This window comes from Glycine max, chromosome 13 (genome assembly GCF_000004515.6).
Source record: "Glycine max cultivar Williams 82 chromosome 13, Glycine_max_v4.0, whole genome shotgun sequence".
NCBI classification, from domain to species: Eukaryota; Viridiplantae; Streptophyta; class Magnoliopsida; order Fabales; family Fabaceae; genus Glycine; species Glycine max.
In genome coordinates this window covers 34,166,048-34,192,319 of record NC_038249.2, presented here as the reverse complement: position 1 = coordinate 34,192,319, position 26,272 = coordinate 34,166,048, and the positions used below count along the sequence as shown (strand labels likewise).

The following is a 26,272-nucleotide window of genomic DNA, read 5'->3' as shown; positions in this document are numbered from 1 at the left end:
TGGTTGTGGTTTTCATAACAGCAGGAGTCTTGCCCTTTCATGTTTATGCTCCCTTAGTCAACCATATTCACAGTTTTGTTCCTAAGGAGTGGAATGTCTCTATTAATCACACTTTTAGAGAGGGGAATAATTGTGCGGATCTCTTGGCTAAGAGAGGTTCTTCTTCTCCATGTGAGACCTAAGTGTTTTGTGTTTGTTGTTATTTCTGAGTGATAAAAAAAATAGTAAACTTTCTTATAATCATTTAATATTCTAACTTTCTCTCTTTGATTTTCTTCTCTTTCTTTACTTCATCGTTTTCTAACTTTCTGTTATATTTACTACAAGTTTATTTCATGAACATTCTAGTATTTACAAGAAGTTTATTTCAAATAAATTCTAATCAAAAGAAATTAGTTCAGGTTCAGTTTTAGCTCCCATCCAGGTTTCATGTCCCAGAATATTCAAGCTTAATTGGTTGAGGAATAATTTGATAAAACTAAGATACGGGCTATTTATTTGCTTCGACTGTTTGGTGGATTTGGTGATGGAGAAATTGATGAGGAAAAATGGGATATCTCTCATCATGTCATCAAGAATTAATATAAATCTGCTGTATGGAGATTTGGTTCTTGTTGAACGTGAGCTTGGTAGTGCACGTGATGGTTCTCATTCCTTGAGTCTCCTTTGGGAAGTTGCACGTTAAACCATTGATCATTGATGGAATTTAGCTGCCTTCCTCACTCTCTTCGGATTGGAAACTGAGATCATGAAGCAGCTAGTTGGAAAGTGGGGTTTTCTTCATTTGATGGTACTACTACTACTGCTGCTGCTGCTGATGCCATAAAAGCTGAAACTTTAGCTTTGCTGCATGGACAGGCCCAAGTGGGGTTTTCTTAATTAATTTACACCCATTTTACCACTAATTTTATACCCCATAAAGGGTGTGAAAAAAAGAAATATTAACCTGGTACTAACACCCTGTTACGTACCCCAGCCTATCCAGAACGTGATCTGTTGCTCACCCATGCAATGCGGGTTACATTTGATTTACCTTAAAAATATGGAACTAAAATATAGCCCAGTAAGTTAATTATGGTGTAAATGTTACGAGAGATAGGTTACATGAAGGCTTTTTTTTTTTTTTTTTTTGCTTCTCAATAAGTTTGAAGAAGTATAATCTTTTTATTGAAAAAGTATTTGTTATATGAAAATATAATATTTTTTTGTTATAAAATTGTTGTTATGCATCACTTAAAATTGAAATATTGAGGAAATGTCCCTTCTCACTGTAGGACAGCACGAGTCCAAACACTGCTTAAGTTCCTATCGTGAGCAAGAGATATTAGCTAGATTCCCTAGGCCATCTTACAGTTACATACCATTTCAGCATGCTCATTTGTTTTCAATATTGTGAAGTATCTGAAAAGATATATATATATATATATATATATATATGGATAAATAAAAGCAAATATTCTGTGCATGGACCAAAGTTAGTTTCTCAGAACCAATAGATAGAACAAGGTTGAACACATATAAGCACCAAACCACCGACATACATTAAATCATTAATCACCTAAAGCCAAGTAAATAATCCCCCTCTCTTCTATACCATTATACCAGATATGCCCAATATATTCCCATTCTCACCCTATCCAAAACAAAAATCATCACAAAGTTAACAAAAATGAAACCAATATTAGTTCCTTTCTTTAAGGACAGCATCATACCCAGTAAATCCTCTACCTCACCTAGCTAATCACAGATAGTAGTACATTACAAGACAAGAAAAAAGAAAAGGAAATGTCATCGCATATGTACATAACAAAATGAAAGACCAACTTACTTAACTATGGAGAACTTCAATTCAACACAAAGCATTTCCATAGAGAACACTACTGCGCAGCAACTGTGAGACGATGAGAGAAGAGGATCCGAGGTTCCTCTCAGAGCAATATATGCAATTCTTTTCCCAACGACCTTGACACATAAAACCAACAGGGCTGAAGAGAAATTTATATATATTTGCAGGATGCAGCTGACATGATCACTCCGATCCAAACTCCTCTCACCTTTAGGCTTTAGCTTTCCCATTTTCTTACAAGTATCACTTTTCCTCTCTTTTCATTAAATTTTGATGTAATTAATTAAGTAAACCAAAAACCCATTTTGGCCCAAAAGAAAGAAGAACAAAAAGAAAAAGAAGAAAGTAGCAGCAACGAGACAGAAGGGGGAGACAAACTTGAAAACCATACTTCTTGATTCGATTGGATTTGTATTTTTCTAGATCAGAGAAGTGACTGATGAACCAATATTAGCAGCTTGATCGTTCCAAACACCCAAAGCTGTTGCCGCTGAATTATTCCAATAAAGAGAAGGATCGTACAAGCCCACATGCTGGATCTGGCTTTGGCAAGCAGCACCATTATTCCACTCCAACCTGTTGTTTTGTCCTAATTCTACTTTCACGTCTTTTAAGGCCACCATCCCTGCCTCACTGCTATGATCACTTGCCATTTGCAACTGCTCTAGTGGGGTTAAGCCTAAGCCATGCTGGAAAGTGTTGGTGCTATCAACACCATCTGTCATGAACTTCTGTTGAAGCAAAGAAGAGCTCAAAAGAGAAGACATAGCTGGAGTAGTAGTACTAGTGGTGGATGTATAACTTGAAAGAAGCGTATTGTTTGAACCAAACCAGTTTCTGTAACCGTTATTATCACTAGCTTCATTGGACAAAACCCCGGATGAAAAACCTAATCCAAGGGCATTATTCAGCTGAAGATCAAACCCGGAGCTGGAGATTCTAGAACCGAACCTAGAGAACAATGGAAGATTCACATCGCTAGAGCTACTTGGTAAGCCATAAAACAAAGGGTTGATGTGATTTGAGGTTGAAGCAGTGTCGATCGGGGGTTGTAGTGGAGCAGAAGAAGAGTTAGAAGAATTATTAGAAGCAGCAGTGTCAATGGCAGCAGAAGAAGGGTTTGTCGTTATTAATGGACGCTTGACACGCTTGTTTCTTCTGCAGCCTCCACCAACAGGAACGTTTCTGAGAGTTCCACCTCTTGTCCAATAGCGCTTGCAGGCTTTGCAGAAGTGCCGTGGCTGAGACAAACTGTAGTTGTTGTAGTAGCAGAACTTGGTGTTTGATGAGTCACAACGAGGGCACTTGGGGGCTTCTTGTTGTTGTTGCTGCTGCTGCACAAGCTGATCTTGACCTGGTTTTTCCAATACCTTATTATTGTTGTTGTTACTACTTCCACCGTTGGAACCCATCAAGACCTTGTGATCATCCACCTGATGATGAAAATATTTAGAGGGTAAGAAAAATTAATAAAAATATACAAAGTAAGGGAGACCCAGTTTAAGGTGGCGTTGTTCTAGGGTATGATAACAACACACACAGTGGAGATATTCTCTTCCAAAAGCAAAGCAACAAAATTGCACTGGTCATGTATTTGTCTAATTAATATGTGTGTGAGAGAGAAATGGAGAACCTGTGGCCATTGGTTGGTCGTTGGAGGGATGGCTACCATTTTCTCACAGTTAGCCGACATTTTGCTCGTTAGAAGGAATCCTTGAAAACAAAGAGTAAAGAGACAAAGAACAGATATATGAGACTCGCTAGCTTGAAGGTTTCAAATAGTAATCTAATGTGATGTGAGCTTTAACTGAGGGAGTGAGAGACTCAAAATTTGAAGTTGTCGATCACCATATAGCTAGCAATAAGCAATTCATGAACTTAATTATTTAACTACTGTAGGATGATAATATATATTAAATTGGTCTTACTAACCATTGTTATAAACAAAATAATCGAAGTTCTTTATTTTTTTATTAAAAACCACCGCATGCAACGCATTAATAATATTAAATATTATATTTTTATTTTTTATTCGTTTTTAATTTTCAATCGTTACCCTGAAGGATAATCCTCAGCAAAATTGATATTAGAATTATATCAGTTGCTTTACTGTAAAGAAAAAATGTGTAGTTGCACGTACAACGTAGTTTGATTTCACGTGGCGAGTTTGCTCTAATACTAGAATCTAGATTTAGATTTAGATTAGATGATTACTAGTTAAACAATTATGATTTTTTTACATTTCAAATTTTAATTTTGTATCATTTTATGCATTTTGCTTTTCTTTTTATCTTACAAGATTGCCTCTAAAAAAATACCTTAGGAAAGGAAAACAAAAACTTGTATAAGATTGAATTAAATTAATGCAGATACTAAAATGATTTTAATTAATATTTATGTAGTGCATGTTAATGTAATTTTTTTGCCGAATCGATTGATAAGAACTTATTATAAAAATTAATAAACTTATACTACCGATCATAATTTATAAATTAGTTGAATAAGGTTTAGCTTATAAATTATAAATTAGTGGAATTAATAAGTTATCATATACTTTTAATTTAGTCATATAAATTTATAAAATAATCAAATAAATAATTTATAAATTAGTTGAATAAGGTTTAGCTTATAAATTATAAATTAGTGGAATTAATAAGTTATCATATACTTTTAATTAAGTCATATAAATTTATAAAATAATCAAATAAATAATTTATAAATTAGTTGAATAAGGTTTAGCTTATAAATTATAAATTAGTGGAATTAATAAGTTATCATATACTTTTAATTTAGTCATATAAATTTATAAAATAATCAAATAAATTATAAATTAACTGAAATATAACATGCCAAATACACTACTAAAAAACAAAAAATAAAATAAAATACAAGAGGCAATGGTGGTACAGCAAAAATGAGTGATTGAAAAATGAAAGGCAAGAGCCAAGAAGCCTGATATAAGTATACATGATGTATACTTTTTTTCACTCATCAAAAGTATACAGGAAAACGTAATATTTAAAATACAAAAAAAATTATTCTGGTAAAAAAATATTAATAATTTTTAATAATTAAAATCTTTAAAATGTGTCTGAGAGTTACAGAGACCATCAGTATTCAGTCATTTCAGGAGACGCTGGTTCCGCGCATTACTACCTAACATTCCCTCGTAGTTGTGCAGACTACAGATAGAATCTGATAAATAGGTACGAAGAGGGAATCTCCAAAAGCCCAATGCCCTATGAGAGGAAAAAAACTCCATTTCAACGTTGTTCTAATTAGTAGTAATTACTAATTGCTGTAGTAATTTTAATACAAAAATTCAGCAATTAGATTTCTAAAGTGTTAAATAGTTCTGTTACTTCTTTGGACAAGAATACTAATGTGAAATTTCAACTTAACCAAAATATGAGAAAACATGCCATTTGTATTAACCATAATATACTAGTATGTAGACGAATAGACCATATTATGAGTATAATTACAAATAAAACCTTTGTCTTTTATACAGGGATTAAAAGGGTGAGACAATTGCATAAATTATTAAAGAACAGAAAACTATGGTATCAATTTTAAGACTTTTAATTAAAATACTTTGTATTAAAAACAATTATTATCTATAATGATTTTATCCAAGTTAGCTTGAATCAATGAGATGATTATTATAATATGCAAACATTGGTGAGTTAAAAAATGAAGGAAAACTGAGAACTACATATATTTGTGTTGTCATGGACCAAAAGTTTCCAAATGAAAGGGACCAAAAGCCATCATCTTAAGAACCTAGGAAGGCCACACTTTGCACTTAAGAAGCTCTTGCTTTGCTATGCTCGTTCTTTCTCCTCTCCCGCGTAATTTGGCCACGACATTTTTTTGGTTTATTAATTACTGGATATATAAAAACTTATTATGAAAGAATCATTAAAAAATTAATATTTTATTTTTAAATTATTAAATTTCTTTAAAATGTGAAATGCTTCTTAATATTATATTGCTTGGTAAGAATTCATAATTTTTTTAATCAAAGGTAACAAAACCGTTAATGGGGGTGTCAGAAAGAGACAGAGAAAGGGCTTGGAAGAGTGAGGAGATGGAGCCTTGAGGTGCAGAATCATGTGGTGGCAGCTCAGCTTCTAAGGAAAAGGAATTAAAGTGAGATTAAAGCAAAGCACAGATGGGGAACAAATGGATTTTGTAGTCTCCCAAGGGATCTTCTACTCCTCTCAACTTCCCATCATTATTCTTCAGCTGTTCAAATCTATTTTATTATACTTTAAAGATTTTTGGTAACTGAAATATCACTACACTCTTGCTTTTTTTGACACTTATAAGATTGTATATTATTTATAAACAAATATCAGGCATAAAATCATTAAAAAATAAGGAGAAGTGTATATAAACGTTTAGATATACATTATGTAAATAAAATTTTCATATCAATGTAAGCTAATTCAAAAACGCCAGTATAGATAAATGTAAGCAAATATTGACACTATTATATATTCACCGGTCGAAAACCAATCACAGTGGGTCATTATATAATTTAACATGTTACTAGCTAATAATACTATTATTGTGTAAGAAGAAATAAATTTAGACCACTAAATCAATATGTCAATATGTTTATCCATAATAGGTGAATATCTTAATTTTAGGGATGTTTAACGCCCTTCAAAAACCATATTTTTACATTTAAAGAATTTTTTGGTTTGTACTAAGTTTTTTAACCAGACATAAAGTATTCAACTATCTCTATTAAAATACCTTAAAAAAACTATTTCTTTTAAAAATTAATTCTTATCTCATCTGAATTTGACATAAAGGTAATCTTTGAAAAATCCAATTTTGAATGATTTTTTTTCCTTTCTTTTAATTAGAAAAGGCAAACTGTATGTTAATTGCTGTAAAACTCACATTATGTATGGCCGTGTTCAAGAAAGACTTAGATCCATTATATATAGAGCCTTACAGAGTTATATAATTACCTTACCTTTACAAAAGAGGCTAATTTCACAACTAGAACTTGCCACCTTTTTTTTACAGCACTAGAACATACTAAGACTCTCCTTCAAAAGGGTGAGATATATATAAAGAAAATGTTTTTTTTTTTCTAGAATCTAATCCCAACCTTATCCTAACTAAAAATGTGTAGAGATTATTTCTAAATTTCGAAGGCCAAGATATTAAATATGTATTTGGTTTTATATTGAATGATCTAGAATGAAATTAAAATACCAATTAATTAATGTGATATTAGGTAAATCTTTACATATTTAGTTGTATATTAAGAAATTAATTATAAGTTTAAAATTGATTTATGAATTGAAGTAACTTTTAATAGTTTTTAGGTTAGATAATTTTCTTATAAAATTTTATTGTTAACTTACTTTTATAATAAAAATATATAAGCATAAATCACATTATTTCAAAATTAATTTTAGATAAATCAATTTTTAAAAATTTATATTTCATTTAAAATCAATTTTCTCTAACACCCATCTAAACACACACTCATAAAAGGTAACAATGTTATATTGTCGTGTCATGGTTTACTTTAACTATTTAAATAAAATAATAGTGAAAAGAACCATTCATATATAAAAAATATATGTTTAGATAAAATCATTGTGTAGAAAAATTGAACATTTGAATCATTTTTATATTTATTTTAAACAAAACTTACCTTATTTCTGAACCAATCTATTTTTATACGAATTTAAATAACTAGGATTTAAAAGAATAAATAGACATGCACTGACATTGTAATTTTAATACATCAATTACAAATAGTCATGTATGCAAAAATTATTTATTTTTATAATATTTATGTTGAAATTTATACGATGATTTATAATTTAGTATATAGTATAAAAACTCTTACACAGAAAATATAACTATATTGAACTTAATTTATGTACTGTTGTTTAATTGTGTTTAAAAACACCTATTGTTGATTGGTTGTAGTGAAGTTAATAAACTGTAACCATGATGAGCATATATAAAAAATAAACTCTAACCATGATGAATTTTCTTAAAATATTAGTAAGTCGAATCTTGAAGCCATTAACACTAGAATGGCTTATTTAATCACAGTACCTATCTATACCGAAAAAAAAAATTGAAAGTTGACGGACACACCATTGGACTCTTTGTTAATTGCTTAATTTCGGTTAGAAACCTTTATTTGATGACATTTAATGTAGAGAACAGAGTGAGTGGTGTGTTTGTTACAATGTGAATTAACAAAAGAAACACGGGAAACTACAGGATGAGTGAATGAGAATATATATATTTATTTTGTGTGAGACATATACTTGCCTATAGTGACAGAAGTCAATGTGATTTTATTTTTTTTATATGTAGTTGCAGATCTGGTATGGACTTCTACATTTTTTCTCTGAGTGCAAGTTTTAATCTCCTTCTAACGGGAGATTCTTTGACACCTATAAGAGCTAGTTCAGTAGTTATAACTGAAGAAATTATACTTGTGATTTGAACTAGTGAAGTAATCCTCTAAATGGAATTTTGGTGACAATCTCATCATGTTATTGGTATCCTATCCAATAGAATTGAAGATAGCCTGTTAAAAAACCCAAAATTTAGCATAATAAGTGACATGAGTTATTCAAGATTTTATGAGATTTGAAAGTAATTAATTAATAGCATTATATAGATCCTTTACACTTTTAGTATACGTACTATTTACTCTTAAAAGAATATGATAATACTGTGTCATGGAAGAGAAAATCAAAATATAGTTGTAACAAGATTGATTAGGTCTATTAATCTATTTTTTGTGGTTTTCCTATAACATGGCATTGTTAAATTTTTGAGTGACAAGAGAAGATGCAGAATCAACTTTAGAGAGTTAGAGATGGAGGTGGAAGTGGGTCCTCCCTACCCACACCCACTAATCGGTCGGGACCCATCACCGGCGGACAAGAGATTCCAATTTGGCAAGCATGAAAGAAACCCAACGCGCACGTTAAAGAGAAGGGAACCCTGTAATTCTGCAAACAGATAGAGAGATAAAGCTTAGGCCTTGGGGGGACCAAAGCATCAACTCAAGCCAACTGTACTCATCAAAAACTGACAGCAATGCACCCTAAACAATGTGCAGACAAAGATCTCACTCCCTCCATTTCAGATTCACTTTTTTTTTTTATATAAAAATTTTAGTTGAACTAAATCCTTAGGATTCATTGTAATTGAGTCACATCTCATGATTAAAAAAATATTTATAAAAATACTTATAAATTATCAATTAATAAGTTTTCATAGCAAAATCAAATTCATGTTTTTTTAAAATATAAATGTTTATTCCGACTGAATCAATCAATGTTGTTGGTTAGTTTTATTTTGTTAGTGCCTCTCACTGTTTTTGCTTGGAAATCTTCATGTCTGCAACTCAAATTACTTTTTTGCCTCCTTGTTTTTTGTCCTTTTCCTTCCTAGGCTCTCGGCAACACTGACTAGTTACTATTCCCCCCTGATATGTAAAAGGCACGCTTTTGTCCAAGCCAAGGGTGCCCGAATAATTCTATTTCTTTTCTTTATCATCCCTGTGCACAATGTTTATGCTAAAAAGATAAAAATGAATGGATTTGTTAGAGTCACATATTACTATGAACTCACACATCATGCATAGCATGTACCTCCTGTACTTTGTGTACAGACCATCATGGCTGTCTTGTAATCCAAAAAGAGAAATTGTTTCTGTACATTGTACAACAACGTTTAGATAGAAAGAAAGAAATGAGAAAAATGTGTAATAAAATTAGTGACTAAATTGATAAATAGAGAGAGAACAAAAAATAATGTTAATAGAAGTGTTGTAAGGAAAATGTTGTGGGAATATTGTAATTTAGATCAGACAAGAGGGAAACAAATGCTAATGATATATATTAGGGTTCATGGTGGTTGAATAGGGCAATTTTGATGGCAAGAAAAGATGAGGATTTTGATGTGAGTTTCCCCCGGCCATAATTCAACTCGTTGACAACCCATTTAGGTTCTAAATTAAGGGAATAATTCCTAAATCATATGATTGCTTTGTATATCTTTAAATGTTGGAACTTTGTTGAAAAATGGATGCCATGAAGGTAGTATGACACTTCAGGGTGTGATTCACTAGCATTTTGCCATGCACGTCATCACTCCCAGATCCAATTCCAATGAACCATATTAATTAAAACAAAAAGTCTTAGCCTATTCAAGATACAACAATGTTAAATATCAACGCTATCCACTTTGATATTGCAATCAACAACAGAAAACAAAAGTGGCTGGAAATTAACCAATTAACTGTTGCATCCATTATTTTTTTCTCCTACTTTTGAGTCTTGTTTTTATGGGTGTATCCATGGTATCTTAGTCAATGATTAATATCTAAAGATAATGATATCTATTTAAGAGTATGAAATCCTTCTCAATATATTGTTCCATATACATAGAGACTTAAGTATTAAACCCTGATGACGTGTTTAGAAGATAAAGTTGTCTTACTAATTAATCATACCACAATACTTAACTATATGTATTTGTAATATTACTTTCTGATTTCCATCATAGCATGGTTTTATTTTATTTTTAAAAAAGTATTATAGTTATATTGGAGAAATTATGTTACTGACGTTCCTGTTTTTCGTATTGTTAATTGCTAACAAATCCAAATCAAGGTGTGGCAATATAAAATGAGCCACTTGATAATAGTGGAGAGTAATTAACAGAGAATAGTGAACAGTCACACCAGGGAATTGGACCACAGGCATGCACCAAGCATAGAAAATTCCAGTATACGGTCTTTTGATACAGAATCTATCACTAAAATTAAGTCACGTTTGGTTCGGACTGTTTCTTAAGGAAGTTTTAACACCCTTCAATCCCGTGGTGTCTGAGAATGTTGGCGAGGGATTATTTTACAGTATTATAATACGTACTGCAATATGTCCTACACCACTACTATTTTAATCTTTTCCTCTTTCCCTTGGAATCCTTTTGTTTGAAGATTCTTCCACTTTGACAATATTAAGAGACTAATCGGTATTATTATAAGTATGAAAATGAATAAATAAAAAATCGAAAGGATAATGATCGCAAGCAACCTGTCAACAGCTCTTATTTGCAAATATGAAATTTCTGTGTCAGTATTATTATATGATTAATGACTATCTAAATGATAACACCTTCGTAATTATGTGTTTACTCAAATTCCCTTCGTTTGTATTTTTCTTCTTGTCTGTTATACACAGTTGTTGCGAAGCAGATATATGGCGAGCAATTTTCAGTGTGCGATTATTTTAGTACCATCAGTCAGCTATGGGCCCTGATTATGATTTTCAAAGAAATTGTATTCAAGTTAGGTCCACAAACCTTACACTACAGCGTTTCCTAGAAAAGTCCAACATAAGTTGTAGGGTGTAATCCTTTCTAAATCAGTAGTTAATCACCCTCGATCAATTATCATTTACGATTAATTATTTTCCATTTAGTGACTGAATTAGATGCAATATCTATCTCAGTTGTTCCCCTGATACTTCAACTTCCTTACCAAATTATCCCAAAATAAGTATGATGATTGACAGGAAGCTAATATCACGAGCCCATAAAAAATCTATAAGGTTTTAATATACTTTTTGTGTTCATAATTTACCTCAATTTGATTTTATTCTCTATACTAAACACTTGATTTTTAGTTCTTATATTAATAATTTCATTCTGTTTGAGTTTTGGTATCTGCCACCAGCAATATGCCACATATGTATTCTAGAACAGATAAACATCAAAAGTAATGTTTAATAAATTATAATGACCGAAATTTAAATGGAATGGAACTATAAGAATCCAAAAATAGCTAAACTTCTAGAGTATAGAGACAAAAATAAAAATCAAGGTAAATAATAGAAACAAAAAATATATAATAATGAACCAGGAAGAGTGCGCTTAGATTATGTGAATCTGCTGAGAACTACGGGTACTAAAAGCCAAATTTTATGACTAGCTAATAACTACAGGGCTAGGATCATAAAATCTTTGTAAGCAACGGAAATCAGATATTCTAGTTCTGTTGATAGCTTTGGGCAATTAAAATTTATAGTTATCACAAACAATTACTATTTACTGGTACCAGTGCTGCCTGGCTAGTACAAACACGAAGCTAAAAGCTATAATTACATGTCTCGAGTCATCTTTGCAATGGACAATATTTGGAGATTTTATACAGAGCAAGATATATCTTGCATAGAACCTCAAAATTGGTTAACACACAACACAAAAGCCTCGTGCAATTAAGTTCATCATATCTGACATGAACCAAGCAGAGTTACTACTATGATTGGTTTCGTACCTGATAAGAAAATCCACATCCCAGATTCACATGTTCCCTACTTTTCATTTAACATTATGCAAACACATTGCTTTCTCTTTCTTTATCATTCCCACAATAATTATACCCTTAGTTAGAAATGTGCTGGACTAGTGATTTGAACCATAGAAGGTTGATTTGGGATATTGGTGTGACATCTAAAGAGAAAAATAGAATAGAAAATTAGTTGTTAAAGTGCTTTGGATACGTGCAAAGAAAAAAAATAGCGATCAATGAACTGGGTAAATAACATAATATTTAGTTCTTTAAGAAGGAATCGAGAGAAATAAAAAATTGAAATTGAAGGAAATTATTAAAAATAATTTCATATAGTGAATAACATCCCTAAAAACATTATTATTTTTAATCAACTGATCCGTGTAGCCGTCTAGCCGAACTATGTAGAATATAACTATTGTTGGAGGATACCAGTAAGTAAGAGTGTATGTGCCAAAGTGCAATATAAAAAGAAACTCTTGTATCATTGTTATTAATTGAGAATAATCTTTGATGAGTTGAAATTTTGAAATTTTTCTGTACAGCTGAAGTTCTATATTTGGTAGAGGACACAAAAATTTCATATACTACGGATACATGCACTTGGTCTTAGCTGCATGTTTACAACATACACCAATCATATGTCAAACATATATATATATATATATATATATATATATATATATATATATATATATATATATATATATATATATATATATCTGTTCATGAAGCACCGTTCATAGTTTTGAGTGGTCCACTACAAGAGGCTGTTCTTACCTTCCTATTGACGATACATGCCAATTTTTCTACCTCAATAATTGAATGAATTTTTCCATCTCATGAGTTTGATAAAACAAAACCTCAAAACACTCCTTATCAGCAATTTTTTTATCAGAACACTCCACTACATCGGTCTAAACTAATAATATATAAAGAGTGTATATTGAATGAAATGTTTCTGTTTTACATATCAACTAAAGAAAAAGAAAAAATAATTTGAACCGTTTCTGTCCTTGGCCGATGAGACGAATTAATCATGTTCAGATATTATATTGGCATCTCTGCATGCTCAAACTTCTCATATTGCTTCAACCAATTAACTCAGTCCTGTTTGTTACTTCGGCTTTAACCTATTGGTACAGACATGAATAATTTTGAATTTGAGGTTTGGTATCATTAGACTATAACACTGTGCGCTTTACATTATATATATAAGCTAGCTACCACTTCCTTTTCGATCGTCTTTGAATTAATTATTTATTTATTTACTTTCTGTCCCAGAGAATCATTTCCGGATTATAATGTAGGACTATGATTAATACCTTACAAAAAGCATCTGTAGAGGAATGATTAAACACAACAAATCCCACCAGCTTTCCCTCCTACTGTGTAATCGTTACAGCTATTCCTCACTAGCAGTGCCACTGTTTCACCACCAATTTTTCTTGTACCTTCTACTACGTTCTTACCTTCATTATTCATTATTTAATCCAACAATTAATCCTTCACAGTTCTATAGAGTTTAATTATTTGAAAATTACTTCATGAATTCTACTACGTTCTTACCTTCAATTCATTTTATCACTTTTGATAATATTGTAATTTGTAAATGATTTTATTTTCATTTTAAAGTAAAACAAATCATAAAAAGATAACAGTATAAGTATGGAAAACATTATCAATTCTACTACCTAACAAGTGTTTAGGTAGAATAACTCCTGTGCATGATAAATAAAACATATACCTGTGCAAGTTTGGAAAACTAATTTCACCTGATGTGTCTGCTAATTAAGTTTTGACTTTTCTACGAACTGAGTCAATATATACCTATTCCCTGATAATTACATCATAGCATATATAATTGCTGGTTTATCGTATGGGACAATTTTGCGATCGGGTTCTCAATCACTCACACACCAACTTCCGTATATAATAAGAACACAATTTGACAATTGTCCCATCATGACAATGATAGTGAAAACGATATAGTATTTTTTTTTATCCCCATTCTTATAAAGGAAACATTGTTGCCCTATAACTATTGAAATTTCCACTTGATATATAGCAATATAGCGGGTAGCCTCCCACAGTTTGAAAAATGGGGCAAGCAGCAAAGCGACATTTGTGCAACAAATAAAATATGCAATGCTGGAAGAGGTTGGCGAGCTCTAGGAAACCAATTTCTATGCTTGGATATTAAGAAATGAGAGGATGTTGGGCCAATGATATACCCATATGAAAAGCTGCATGATTTATATATAGGTGGCTGATTATTGTGAATTAACAACTTATAGAACGCAATTTAATCTGGAGAAAGCCATTGATCTAGCCGTGTTAAGCTAGCTACTTGAAGCACCATAATACTATATTAGACGATAATGGGGTCCCCAAGTCAGCACACCTTCATCAACGTGGCCTACCAAATAGAAAAACTCTCCTTTTATTGATATGGCCACACATCATAGAATTTAAAGAATAGAAGAGGAGTATTAAGAAAGTAACTCACTGTATTACTAACAAGATTTAATATAATTGATAAATTATTAGATTTTTTAAGTATGCTAACAAAGATTTTGTTTAAAAAAATATATTTTCATGATCTTCTTGAAATATTTGGGAGATTAGTGTCATTACTTGTGACTTTTGACTTTAGAGAATAAAAATATCTTAAGAGAAAAAAGAAAAAAAAAACTCATTCTATTTGATTAAAATTTTAATGTTGGGCGATCACAAGTGACCACTTTCTCTCTCAGCCCTTAGGTTTGGGCTATCACATCTGCTTTATGGGGTGGGGGAAAGTGGGTAGATAGTGGTTTAAAATTTAAATCAATAGAATTGGGTCGCTTCACCTATTTTTAATCAATACTGGGCCACTGTAATATTGCAGCCTTATCTACCATTTTACTTGGATTGGGCCTAATACAACTCACTTAAAAACAATACAGTGTTGTTAGATGCACTAGTATTTTTTTTTATATTTTATGAATTAATTTAAATTAATGAAATAGGAGTTGAACATGTGACTTTTATATTATTAACACAAAATTCTAACCAAATGAACTAATAGATAAATTATGTTATAAAATAAATAATATTGTTATATATAACATTAAATTTTTAATATATATTTAATGCGCATGTAAATTTAAATAATAAATTTTGTGATAATTAATTTTGATATAATTTATACGATTAATGAATTTGTATGTATTTTTAATTTATTAATAAATTATTTTTTTAATATTAAATGTTTTTTATTTATAAAAAAACATACGAATTATATCAAAATTATCAAAATATTTTTTTAGCTAATTCGTATGAGTTGTATCAAAATTAATCGTCACAAAATTTATTATTTAAATTTACATGTACAATAAATGTACATTAGAAAGTTTAGTGTTATATATAACAACATTATTTATTTTATAACATAATTGATATATTAACTTAGTTGATTAGAGTATCGTGCTAATAACGTGAAAGTCACATATTCATATCTCTTTTATAGAAGGACAAAACGGAAAAATCATACAATTACATAGTATACCACTAATTTTACTGGGTGCATGTAGCAATGTGCAGTGATTGATTTATCCATTCCGAACAAAACGAAAAGATCCATTTATTGTAAATGATGCATTAGTTCATTTATTGTGCTTTACGGATTGTTAGGTATTCCGAACAAAACGAAAAGATCAATTTATACTAACTTTACTTTTAATTTCTTTATAATTTAAGTTGTTATTTGTATTTCTTATCTAGTTAAAAAAATAAGCACTTTAAGTTATTATAATAGGCTCATTAATGTTAATATGTCATACTTAAACATTTATTTAACATAAATTTATGAATATAACACATTAGAAGAAAAAAATTATTTTTTTAACTTTTTATTAACATGTCATTTTAATTTGAATTAAAAGAGACATAACAAGAAAACAATTCAACTCATTATGAAAATAAAAAAATAATATAATTTTTACTATACAATTATAAATATTTTTTTAAAATCTTTTGGACCTCTTTTAGCCATGAATTCTAGACCGTCAAACTTTTGAACTATGTCTAGGGTCGGCTCCGAGTGAAATTTTTTTATTAGAAATGATTAGTTAGATTTTTCGACAAAAACTAATTATTTAATAAATATTTTACACTAATATTATAGTGATAATATAAGTTACGTTAATATTTTGCTTACAAGTTAATAAATGTTAAATTGCTAGATTAATTTGTTTAAAATAAAATAGAAATGATAGTTTGCATAGTTTTAAGAAAATAATAACCAGACTTAGTTCAGGAGTAATCTTATGTCCTTATTGAAGAGAATTAAGAAGATGGCGACAAATTAATAAATGTTGATTTAGTTGGTAAGAGATATATAAGTATCAATGTAAGTATTTAGTGAACTTTGAGACACATTATAATCCTGATTAATTCTGATATCCAACTCACTTAAAATTTTAGTAAAAAAATGGCAACAAAATAAATCTAATGCAACTAAAAAAATAGAAAAATATTAAATGTGATAAAAGGCAAGTAGTAAAGACAATAAACTTTTAACTTATATCAAATTAGGCAGGTGTAAGATTCTATAAACTTTTAGTTTTCACTCTTTTAGATGTCAGATGCTAAAATTTGGAATAAAATCATATGGAATATTAATAAAGTGTCTTTAAGATGATTTAACTTATTTAAAGTGAGAAAGTAAAATTTTATTTATAATTAGTTTAAAAGGTCACAGTGCTCCTTTAGTTGGATTGATTGACTAATATACTATAAATTCTTCATTTTGCATAAAAATATTTATATATATCATAATTAAGTTTACTTAATATTTATGTTTTGAAATAATTAAAAACATCAAACAAAATAAATTAAATACTATTAAACAAAATTCTAAATAATCCATGAGATTGATACCATAGGGTAAAATTTCGTTACATTTACAAGTAAAAAATAATTTATTTATAAGAAAAATTCGTGTTCAATTATTTTCATATATAAAATTTATTTAAGCTCACACAATTACACACTACAAGGCATTTCTCATCCAATGAATTGATGAACATGCATGACTCCGACTTAGGAAGAAAAAAAAAAAAGGAATTCCCTGACAAAACATATTAGCCTTGAGGTTTAAGTGCTCCCTCACATGTGACGATTCCACTGGGTTTTGAATCCACGTTATCTTTGGTGGCGAACATATTCTGTGTCCATTCCATTGATGATACCGCAGAAGCAAAACAAACAATAATGTCGGTCATCAAATGGTTCTTGGTTCACATCTATATTCGTTCATGTGATCGAATTCAAAGTTTTAGAGAATTTGATTCGCCATTACATCGCTATTGGATGCAAATACATGAACTCTGCATTGTTTTGTCAGCAACCGGCTCAATTTATCTGTCATCTATTCTATTGTATTCCGTTTAATTAATAATAATAATAGATTTATCACATGTTTGATAAAGATTAACTAAAAAAACATTTTTTTTAAAAACATGGTGAATGCATCATTATCATTATATTCCACATTCTGGAGGTGAAACACCCATGCTAACGTCTCTATACACACGATTTTGAAGAAAATAAAAAACAACAAGATATTAGTTGATATGAAGGTTATAGTATAATATGAAGTGGTACAATAATGTTTTTGACTTTTTCATTGGTAACTAATAATATCATACACCAATGAAATATATTAATTTACTTTATTAATAAAATTATTTGTTTTTTTAACAAAAGAATTATTATTATTATTGTTATTGTTATTATTTGTTAATATAATATATATTATAGTATTGGTACAAGTCTAAATTTATAACTTAATTTTCATTAAGATTAGGTTATGGTTTTTAAGTCATTTAAGTTAGTTTTTAATTTTTTTTATTAGTTGAAAAATTTATTTAACTGTTTAGTAAATAATTTATTTAAAATAATTTTTAACATTTTTTAGTAATTTCTATATTTTTTGAATGAAACATTACTTAAAGTGACGTTTTCTAAAACATTAATTTTTAATTTTTATATTTTATTATATTTTTATCCTTAAAATATTTATTCTATTTTTTTATTATCCTTTTTAAGTTTATCATTTTACATTTTTTAAGTAATTTCAATAGTTAATTTTATCAATCACGTGTGATTTAACAAACTAGCTTAAAAGTTTTCAGTCAAATTTTAGTTAGAAGTTCGGTTTTCAACTTTATTTTTTAGTTAATTTTATTAAACATAACCTTAGTATATACAAATGAGTAAATCTCTACTTTAGTCTTTGGATTTAACCCATAGGATTATCACATGTGGGAGAATTATTTATTTAGTGAGAAAACAATTTATTTAATGAAAAAATATGTATTTTATTTTTTATGTACAAAATTTATTTGAGTCAATCACTCAGCAATAACTATACATTATGAGTGAGATTAATCTCTAAACCAATGAATTAGAAGAGCCGTGATCTTTGTCTCAGAAAAATAATCCCTAAATTTATTAGCTGCTAACATAATAATTTATGAAATTAAAAAAAAATGTCAAATGAGTTCTGAAATTGAAATTGCTATTATTACAATCCATAAATTTCATTACTATTATTATAATGCATTAGTTTACAATTTATTATCATTGTAGTTAGTAACATAACTAAATGACTTATAGATTTTAATTTCAGATTTTTTTTTTACATTTTTTGGAGGGGGGTTACTCTTATACAAACGAATATGAGATAAATTAATCTAGCAGATTTTTTTCAGTAGTATATGAAATTTTACTTTGTAATGTAGTTTAATCCCAAAATTGATTTACTTTTTAAAAGCGTCTTAGGTTCTCAATTTATAGAATCCACTATCTCACTTTAATCCGTTAACTTGCTATAAATTCATGTATTTAAGGATTATCGCATGTATATACGTAAAATGTGTAGGAAAAATATGTTCTTTTATCTCTTAAAATAACTCAAAATTCAATTTGAATCCCTATAAAAAAATTCAACATATTTTATTCTTCATATTTACTAAAAGTGATGATGCAGTTTTAATCCTTCTTTAAGAACTAAAAACATTGCTATAAAAAAAAGACTAAGAACTTATTTTTCTATTAAAATGCATGACTAAAAAACTATTAAATTTTTATGAGAACTAATAAAAAACATTTAGGATTAAATTATATGTAGAAGAGTGGGCTAAATTTCGTACTCACTCCTCCATAAAAATTAAAAACATTGGAATTTCAACGTGCATTTGAATTGAGATAAACCTAGTTCACTTTTGAAACAGTGAGTAAATATACCGAAATTATGGTCCAGTAGGACACAGAGACTGAAACTACCTTAGAGAGAGAGAGAGAGAGAGAGAGAGGGCTAGCTTTACACGATAATAACTTGATGAAAACTTCTTCCACTGCCTCCTCTATAGTATACCTGTGTGCCTCTCTTCCTTTCTCGACGTAGAGTCTAGCTATAGGTAAAGAATTTTATGACATGGTTGAATTGAATCATCTCATGAATGGTTAACTTGAGTGGGAATTAATAGGTCGAGTTTGAAAATTCAAAGGAGAGTAGCCATTGGCATTGAATATTCTATAAAAAACAAACAAAATAGTTCACTTTCAGAGATGTTTCCCTCGTACCAGTGGGGACCAATACACAATAAACGATAATAATGAATAAAAAGTGGTCCTAGCTAGCGAGAAGATAATGGAAACAATAAGGACGGTAACCCAGGTGAGGTGAGAGTATAGCTGGCCAATTTGTTGCACTGTAGTTGGCTCTGCACCAAAATCATGTAAATTGTAAAGTGGGAACAAACTAAGCAAGAGATCCAAAAACCAAAAGATCCAATCCAACACACACCATGCAATAGTTGCTATTCGTACGTAGTCAGATAGGCCAAAACTTGTTAAATCAATTCGCCGTATCTTCTCCCTTTCCTTTCAATAATTCAGATGCACGCTTCGCTTCACCAACGAATCGTCCCCCACACCCCCTCCTCATCTTGTCCACGATAAGGACTATCATTCATTTTATTAGTGTATGTTACATCCAGAATATTACTATTTCTCTCACATTTCTAATCTTTTTATTTATGCTATTTTTTTAGAAATCACATGTATAGTTGAAGGGAGGTAATATGCTTGAGTCAAATAGAATTATTAGGAATATGATTTTTTTTTTTAATATTTAATGCATCTTTATATTTAGAAACTCAAATTTAAAATTATTAACATGTGTGAGTTGATTCGCATCTTTAATGATTTTTAATTTAGACCATCTATCTATGCACCTTTATTTTTATGATAAAAATACGAAAACTAAATTTAATTAAGTTTCTGTCTCTCTCTCTCTCTTTTTTGTTTTTTAACCGTGAAAAAAGGAATGTAAAAATGGAATAAGAAATTAAGAACGTAAAAATATCATTACTAGATCATCAAATATGTATAGCACTTGAAAGAGAGGGAGAGAGGGGGCCCCACTTTCTTTTCTTCAAAAATTTGAGCACAGACTTCTGTTGTCTTCTAATAATTACCACTGCTTTGTAGCTAGAAGACAGAAAAAAATTTGTCCATGCAGACGACAAGATACTTAAACCATGCACTGATATTGGTGTTCTATTTTCTTATATTTACTATTATTTTCGTGTTGGATTTTATCTCTTGAACGTGATTGGATGATCCGTACCAATAAAAAGGAACGTGAGTGGATTTACCTGGCAGAGCCGCGCCATAAAAGGCACAAAGTTTTCACTTAGGACATGATATTTGAACACCCATTATTTTTTAACTTCTGACTAAATTTTATTTATTTTTTCCTATCATATTGTAGTACTTTAATCTCAATTAGGTATGATATTTAAATACTCATTTCTTTTAAACTATATACCTATAATATTAATATTTTTGTCTCTTACTAAGTGTTATTTATTTGGCATTTTAAGTAGCCATATATTATTTTTCCTTTTCAATTTGTAATAATAATTTTATCAGAAAAATATTATTAAAAAATAGAGTATAAAGGTAGTATAATTCATAAACAAAAGTATTACGAAACAAATAATAATCATTAATTTTGATTTATTCTTTTCTATAATATTTTACATAACTTAAACTTTTTTTAATCTCTCTTTAATTTACTTTAGTCTACTTTTTTCTCTCTTTATTTTCTAACTACAAAAAAATATGAGTAAAAATAAAATTTCTCATTGATTTTTCATGGATTAATTATTTATTGAATTCATGAACTTGATTAAATTAAGAATTCCTTGATCTTCGTTTTTTTTTTCTTCAGTTTTTTTTCCCGTTCTTGAACGTTGACTGTAATTAATTGCAAGGTGCCAAATAAGGATATTAAAGAACCCAGGCGCGGATGGCTGAGAGCCACTAAAATGGAAACGAGTTCTTATCAAATTAAAAGGAATCAATATAGTCTATGTAGATTCTCTTACTAAGCTATCGCCTATCAGCAAGTATTATCTAGATAAAATTCTTGTGAAACAAAAATCCAAGCGTAGCAGAGGGAGAATAAATGGTTTTGTAGTCTTTGCTAGGTCTCCTTGCACTTTAGTTGGCTAGCTAGTTGCAACCTTCCACTTTAAGAAATTTTTTTTTTTCACACTGTCCTTATAGTGGTGACATGCATGCTTTTGTTTGTATCAGAATTAAAATGGAGAGGAAAAAAAATAAGATGCCAGGAAAGAAGTAAAAATGATAGAAAGATAGTAAAAAAGAATTAAAGAAAATTATTTTTACTTGTTTGGATGAGTGAAAACAAAATAAAAACAAATAAAAAAAATATTTTTATTCTAAAAAATGTTTAATTAAATTTATTTATTATTTTTCAAAAATTTTTATTTTAAAAAATGTTTAATTCTTCATAAATTGTAACAAAAAATAAAAAAAGGAGATCATGTTCATCCTATTTCATGCTAATTTGAGGAAAAAGTGTTTCCAGGTTAGCTCTGTAGAAATAATTAGATCTTCTTATTTTCCCTTCAAGGGTGACAAATTATTATTTCTATTTTTTCTTCTTTTTTTTCATTTCCTTTCACTCTATTTTTTTACCTAACCAAACAAGTAGTAAAAGAGAATACAGAGAAGTGAAGGGGAAAAAAGAAGAAGAGAAATTATGGATATTTTTTCATTTATTTTAAAACTAATAGCTTATTTCTTTTAATTTTATGATTTTTTTATAAAAGAAATAATTATTTCTTTACATTTAAACTAAAGCAATATGTTAAAAATATGATATGTAAGTACGAGTGGTGTAATTAAAATAGATGAGTCATAAACACATGTGTAAAATTATTAAATGAAAAAAGTATGATGAGAAAATGTTCAATGTTATTTCACTATTACCCTCTCAAGGTGGCAACCAATAAATGAAGACCCTATGTGGTCCACACTCATTCTCTCATTCTATTTACCTTTCTAGTTTTTCTATTTATATGTGGACAACTCCTTGACTTCTATGTAACTTTTTCTAGCTAGCTAGATCATCAATCTCTCTTTCAGTTTTCCTTGAACCTATGGACGGAAGTTGGAGTGAGGGAAAAAGGAGCATGAGTTACAAGGAGGAGGATGAGTACGAAGAAGAGGAAGAGGAGGAGGTGAGTGAGTATGGAGATGATGGTAAGAAAAAGAGGGTGGTGAGTAATAAGAGAGGGTCCAAAGCTGGAGGCTCAGTGCCACCTTCATGTCAAGTTGATGGTTGCAACGCTGATCTAAGTGAAGCTAAGCCCTACCATAGGCGTCACAAGGTTTGTGAGTACCATGCCAAGGCTCCTGCTGTAGTCATTGGAGATCAGCACCAACGGTTTTGCCAACAATGTAGTAGGTAGGTTGAGAACCTTAATCTATTTGAAGTATTTAAACGACTCCTTTTTCTTTGTGTGTGTGTGTGTGTGAATCCATCTTTATAGTGTGTGTGTGAAGAGGTTTGTTTAGAATTGTGTCTTATATACCTTTTGCCCTTTGCAATCAACCCTAGCCAGAGACAACTATTAGGGTATACCTTGTTGAAATGTCAACTATCAACTATATGAAATGTGTCTAATTAAGCTTGTTTGGTGTTTAAAATTTTGTTAATTTTATTCACTTTGAAATGTGTCTAATCTTATCTTGTGCTCTCTCTCTTTTTTTTAGTAAAGCTTGTTCTGTGCTTAAAATTTCGTGAATTTTATTATTCACTTTCATTTCAGTTCTACCTAGCACAGATTGGTAAACTAATACCTGTGACAACGTGTTCCTAAAATTTTTTTACTGCTTCCCAAATGGAAAAAAATAAAAATAATCTTAACTACAGTATTATTGATACACTACCATGATTATGCATTAAGGTGCACTTTATATTTATATATACAACTCATGAGCATATTTAAAAACTATTTATGGAATGTGCTCAAATTTGATCCTATTACCCCCAACATTCTATACAAAGGTACGATATATTCTAGATGACTAACTATTTTGTGTTAAAACAGGGATATTGGTCTGCATTGAAGGATAACATAGAATCATTCTAAATGGCATTTTAATACACCAAATATATATAGCATTTTCACTTTAGTGACCATTTATAAATTTTGGAATCATGCTTTTAACCCATGAAGTTGACAAAACAAAAGGTGTTCACGTTTTAATCCATGAAGTTGGAGAATCTTCCATGGAGATGGAAAATCATCATCAGGATGATTTCGTATCATCTGATTGTCAACAATTTTGATTTAGGCATATGATTTTGGTTAATTAATACACACTCATCAATAAATGGCACATTCTTCCATTTAAAAAGACAATTTGAACAATAGCAATTATGAACCAACTATTTTGAAATTTCAAGCTAACTACTTGAATTCACAAAGGGTTTTAGAATCAAATTTTTAATTCTTTTAGGTAGCCTCTTCACTATTTTTTACAGAAAAAGAAAAGACTCTCGTCAAAATTCTACAAAAATTAAAATACTTAAGCCAATTTTAATTTTTGAAATAAGTTTAATTCATTTACTCTTTTATTTTCTTTTTCTAGAAGTACATATTTTAAAAGAAAACATATCCTAATAGAACCTAAATGAAATGAGTTGCACCTGTGAACTTGTACTTGTACAAACTAATTAATGTTCTTTGTGAACAGGAACAAAATTCTCTGTCTACAAATTTCCAATGACTTCACTCTTGAATAATTTCAATTTCCAGGTTTCATGAGCTATCAGAATTCGATGACTCAAAAAGGAGTTGCAGAAGACGTTTGGCTGGACATAATGAGAGGCGTCGCAAAAATGCATCTGAGTATCACGGACTTTGATGAGATGGACAACAATAAATATTTGTGCAAGATAATATAACAATAACAACAACAAAAAGAAAGCCTTTGTCTTAGGTGAGCAAGGCAAGACAAGCAGCAACAAATAATTTAAATAATGTCTCCCATAATATATGTTATTGGCCTATATATGAGAAAAAGCTCTATCTTCAAATTTTTTTCACATATATATATATATATATATATATATATATATATATATGCTAAAATTGCTGTGGGGTAATTAATTATATCCAAGAGAATATTATAAAAAAAATTGCTTGCCATTAATATATATATTTGCGTGCTTGTTCATTCTTTTTAGCATAAATTTCTCTGTTATATTGTACTTTAAAGAGTAACGATCAGTGTCCTAAAACTAGAACAAAAAATATTGCCCAAAAGATGAATGTAAGATTTCAGCCCTACCTTGTTTAAGGAAAATTCAGTTCTTTGTCACTCTTGAACAAACAAATATCTGTGGGTGGCATTCTAATTCTAAGTTAATATTGCTACATGTTATTTAAAAAAAAATATTGAACCAAAATTATTTACAGTCTTCAGTTTGCTCGTAAAAAAGATCATTTATAGTCAAAGATTATTTTGCTATTGTTCTTCCCTTCTTCGACATTTATTGCAATATTTTGAAACACAAACATACATGGCACACCATTTAGGCAATTATTTACATAAGAAGTTTGAAAATTGTTTACATATATGGTTCCTTTTGGTTTGGGGTTGCTTACCAAAGCATAAAAATGTATTTTGGCTTGATCCTAGTTTAGCATGTGGATTTTATATAGAAGCTTAAGTCATTAGTTACAATCTTAATTCTTAGCATATCTTATTTCTTTTTTTTTTGGTGGATCATTTCTTCTTTCTAAGATTAAGAAATAAGATATGTAAAAATAAAGATATGGTTAAGATATACTTTATATTTTTGACAAATAACTGGGCAAAAATAAGATATAATAGAAAATAGAAAGGCAAAACGCATAATCCTTTTATATTTAGCACTAAGAATATGTCGTCCGTTTTAGACCCATCCCGGTATATCGGGTCAATCCAAGAAAGATTAGAGGGTACATAAATGAAGCATGTGTCTACTATTTTATCATCTTAATTACATTCTCAACTTTCAACTTAGAGATCACATTCCAGTTGAGTAATTTTTTGTGTGTAGAAATTAAACATAATATTAAAAAATTTACAACACTCACACATAAAATTCAATTAATTAAATTAGATCCCATTAATTTTCCATTGAGACATCTAAATTATTATTTTTTAAAATTGACAACATATATATATATATATAACCTCCAATGGAAAAGCCCAAAAACATAAAATGATATTATTATTTTTATTAAACCTATTTTTTTGTTAAGTTTGAGTATTTATCATAATTTTAAAATCAACATCTTTACATAATATTAGCATCACATTTTTTAAGTTTAAAAAAATCTTATACTTGGATATTTAATCAGCCAAAAAATACATGCACTTGGAGTACCAATGACAAGTAAAACTCAACCAAAACATTGAAGTTCTACACTGAGCTTCAGTTAGAAAATTATTAAAATACTTAACGTATTTAATTAATAACTTATTTATAATTAATCATAAATTTGAATGAAAATGTTCAAAATTATTTATTAATAATAACTAAGTTATTAATTTATCTATAATTAATTCAATTTATGCCTCACTTGTTTATCTACAATTGTATCCACCATTTGGAGGAGGAAAAAAGAAACTCCTTTAGTTTTTTT

At 29.5% G+C, this 26,272-nt stretch overlaps 2 protein-coding genes across 2 annotated transcripts; one reads left to right on the top strand and one right to left on the bottom strand.

Moving 5' to 3' along the window:
* Positions 1 to 345: 345 nt before the first annotated feature.
* Positions 346 to 3,763, bottom strand: LOC778098 (dof zinc finger protein DOF1.4). The gene is made up of 2 exons (XM_003541683.5): positions 3,480 to 3,763; positions 346 to 3,279 (listed from the first exon to the last, which is right to left on the bottom strand). Exons 1-2 carry the CDS (start codon positions 3,537 to 3,539, stop codon positions 2,266 to 2,268), a joined length of 1,074 nt encoding a protein of 357 aa, XP_003541731.2. The 5' UTR covers positions 3,540 to 3,763; the 3' UTR covers positions 346 to 2,265.
* Positions 3,764 to 22,665: 18,902 nt separating this feature from the next.
* LOC100782285 (squamosa promoter-binding protein 1) lies at positions 22,666 to 24,661 on the top strand. The gene is made up of 2 exons (XM_003541682.5): positions 22,666 to 23,037; positions 24,395 to 24,661. Exons 1-2 carry the CDS (start codon positions 22,730 to 22,732, stop codon positions 24,501 to 24,503), a joined length of 417 nt encoding a protein of 138 aa, XP_003541730.1. The 5' UTR covers positions 22,666 to 22,729; the 3' UTR covers positions 24,504 to 24,661.
* Positions 24,662 to 26,272: the final 1,611 nt, after the last annotated feature.

What these genes read in the sequence shown, in the direction of transcription:
- LOC778098 (XM_003541683.5), bottom strand. Translation starts at nt 3,539, where the DNA reads ATGTCGGCTAACTGTGAGAAAATGGTAGCCATCCCTCCAACGACCAAC. An exon ending in CGACCAACCAATGGCCACAG is followed by an intron (nt 3,280 to 3,479) that starts GTTCTCCATTTC and finishes TTTCATCATCAG; the next exon opens with GTGGATGATCACAAGGTCTT.
- LOC100782285 (XM_003541682.5), top strand. Translation starts at nt 22,730, where the DNA reads ATGGACGGAAGTTGGAGTGAGGGAAAAAGGAGCATGAGTTACAAGGAG. An exon ending in TTTTGCCAACAATGTAGTAG is followed by an intron (nt 23,038 to 24,394) that starts GTAGGTTGAGAA and finishes TTCAATTTCCAG; the next exon opens with GTTTCATGAGCTATCAGAAT.